The sequence below is a fragment of the Phaethon lepturus genome, unplaced genomic scaffold (genome assembly GCF_000687285.1).
Source record: "Phaethon lepturus isolate BGI_N335 unplaced genomic scaffold, ASM68728v1 scaffold7418, whole genome shotgun sequence".
Classification (NCBI taxonomy): Eukaryota; Metazoa; Chordata; class Aves; order Phaethontiformes; family Phaethontidae; genus Phaethon; species Phaethon lepturus.
Window position 1 is genome coordinate 41,006 of NW_010559651.1, and position 3,224 is coordinate 44,229.

At 37.5% G+C, this 3,224-nt stretch overlaps 1 protein-coding gene across 1 annotated transcript in view; it reads right to left on the reverse strand.

Moving 5' to 3' along the window:
- The window catches only part of CD274 (CD274 molecule), a 7,746-nt gene that overhangs the window by 1,479 nt on the left and 3,043 nt on the right, over positions 1–3,224 (reverse strand). Inside the window, exons 4-5 of the mRNA XM_010293421.1 lie at positions 3,071–3,181; positions 559–609 (exon numbers count right to left, since the gene is read on the reverse strand). Coding sequence (XP_010291723.1) covers positions 559–609; positions 3,071–3,181 — 162 coding nt within the window. The remainder of the gene's footprint in view (positions 1–558; positions 610–3,070; positions 3,182–3,224) is intronic.

Genomic DNA, 3,224 nt, shown 5'->3' on the forward strand with positions numbered 1-3,224 from the left:
ATTTCTCACTGTCATGGTGGTACTGGCCATTCACCGAGCTTTGCTCATAGCAAACAGCATCAGTATCTCAACTGGAGGAGAAGGAAACTGTCAGGGAACCTAAAGCTTCTTCCTGTGTTTCTCTCAACAGGGCCAAACCCTCTGTCCTCAGTATTGTGACAGAGACGCTCAAATGCACACTATAATACTGCAGAAAACACAGGATCATGCCAGCGTGGCTCAAATTGCAGCACAGAGTCTGCACACCAGGATGTGCGCCATCCTATCACAGACTTTCGAAACCACAGCACACTACTCTGTCCTTTTTTTGTGCATGTCAGGGCTCCATCTGCTCCTGGAACAAGTATGATTTTCTTTCACGTTTTCCTTTCAAGAAGCTGACATTGTAATGAAAAGTCACTTTTCAAATGTAATTTACAGTTGTTACGTAAATTAAAAGTATGCAAAATGGAAGTTGAATGTAAATCTGCATTTGGTTGGCACTGTTACAATGTAAATTCTCAAGCAATTATTTCTACAAGAATCACACTGAGCTGGATTTATGCCATATGTACATACTTGCTGTTGATGAACTAGACACAGATGTTCTGTTGTCCTTATTTGCTCTAGCTGAAAGAAAATAGGAGAGAAAAATCAAAACCAAAACAAAATACTTACTTTAGATCTAGTGGGGGCTTAAACACACTGGTGGGAAAGTCACATTTAACATAGTGTAATCATTGGTTTTCAAAACACTCCCTTTTTTCAAAAGACTTTAAAATAGATTCTTCAGTGCCCCTCATCTGTTAGTTTCCTTTCCAATCTCCTTTCCTCATTCCTGAACCAGAACTCCACTAGTACTATACACTAACATCATGGAAAAGTACTTGTTCAAATGGTTTTCCATTGTATATTTTCACCCAGAATTTGAACATACTGGGCAACAGGGAACAAGGAGGAGATCACCTTCTCAGTGCTCTTTGAGGGGGAAAAATGCCCATGTTCCATGAAAGAATCACTTGTCTAGTCATCTAGGACAGCTTGGGTTTTAAAAGAAAAACCTATTGCTTCTACTTTAACTTCTGAATCAACTTATATATATGTGCACGTCATAAACTACAAGATAATCATGATAATCACATAAATCACGACGTGTATATACATTACCATGTATACACACAAATAATAAATATTACTCAAGCAACCTAGGAAACTTCTGACCTTCACTGAAATCCCCAGATGGGAATCTTCTGAGAAGTCACGGATTTTGCTGTCCCTTTTTCCACTTTCATGTTCTGCTCCTATCGCTATCATGTTCTTGGGACAAGTGTATTCTTATACATGCAGGGTTATCTACTGGCCTTCTGCAGCCTGTTACCATCACCTGCAAGCCTGTAAAGCTTACGAACACTTCTCCCAGGACATGTTTCCATAGCACCGGTGCAAGAGATGAGTTTGTGACCAAAACACTGAATATCTACATTTTGTGCTATCTTGTATATATTTTATGGAACTGGAACATGAACACTCAGTATAGAGTCTGCTTGCACATGGTTTTGTGTAATTTCCAGACAGAAATTAGGGCTGTTCCTGGTTTTCACTGTAGAAAAGAGAGCTGGCAGTCAGGAAAACCAACAGTTCTGCTATACTGCTTCAGAAAAGTACACCTGTCTCAGTGCAGTAGCTTTTAAGATACTATCTGAAAAGACAGTACAACTAGCCTTTGCATTAGTTCCAGCTGAGTTTCCTGCTAGCCACACACATTTACATCTCCTATAAAATTCAAGAATTTTCAGAGAAACATTTAGTCAGCTATCTTGTCTGGGTTTTTGGAGCATTTCTGGTAATAATTTATAGAGTCATGCCAGTATAATATTATAATGCTAACAGTACTGTATCAGCTTCAAGAGCTCTTGTACTTTTTCTCTGCAGATAACTTACAAAAAAAAAATTCAAAAAGTTATTTGTAAAAAAAGTAGCAGCTACGCATCAGCTACAAAAATCCACAAATTTTTTATACAGAGGAAGAGTTCTGGCCAAACCCAGAATGTTCAGCAAAAACACTTTCCTTTCAACATTTTCAAATGAGTCCTATGGATGTTCTGAGACCTGCATGACTTTATTGCATTTGTCAAAATGAAGACTAAAAAATATAAATATGAATATAAAATTCTCACACACACTACCTTCCCTCCAAGGAAAAAGAAAAACAGCCAGAAAAAGAAAAAAAAAGTGACAGTACTTAGTTCAGGTTAAGCAACATGTTTCAAACATTTTTTCCTTCAATTTGGGGGAAAACTGCATTCTTTTCATGCTCAGACACCCTAAAAATTTTTTCTCCAAGTTTTTTTTTGGTTAGCTAGCAAGTGAAAACAATGCCAATGCTTTAGCTCTTCAGCATACTGTGATGCTGAAAATGTCCAATTCAAGTCAGTGAAGTGAGCTGAAAAAGCTCAAAACTTAACAAGGAAATTAATCAAGTGGTATGAAGCCACAGTGGGAATATTCCCTTTTGTGGAAAAAAAAAAATCTTTCAGACTCAAAACCTTAGACATATCACTTCAAATGTAGTCCACATGGTGTTTTAATCACAATAAAGATGTATGTACAATTAATAATAATTAGAACACTTAAAAAAAATGCAGTCCCAGTTCCGTGACATTTTTCAGAGAATGCAGGGGAAAAAAAACCTCCAGTGCCCCATCTGCTCACAGCATTCTCGTCCCCAATCAAAAGGGAGAACACTGAATAGGAAACTTTCATTTTCAGTAGGTGCGTAAGCTGTGCTTTGATGTTTGAATAGCTTAGACGCTAACCTTACTGCTCTATGTCATTACCTGTAAGAAAATTAATAGAGATGCATGGGTAAATGGTTTGTTAGGGGCTGACAACCTGTTCCACTCTGCTAACTTGCTAGTATTTAACTAAGTCAGATAAAGAAAAGGAAATAAACAATGTGGTAAAAAATTTAGTGGTTTCAGTAGGAAAGATCTAAGGCAGACTTTTATTATCTCATTCCACCTCTGCGAGGATAAATTAACAGAACAGATTGATAGTAACTGAGATATTCTGAAATAAATAATTTGAATACCTTTTCTTATGCCGAGCATAAGTAGAAGCACTGATCCAAAGAAAGCAGCCACGATGAGAATCACTCCAACAAAGCGTCTGCTCTCAGTCCACAGAACACCATCAGCTGTATCTTCGAGAAAAACAAGTGGGTGAAAGACATTACGTAATTGCAC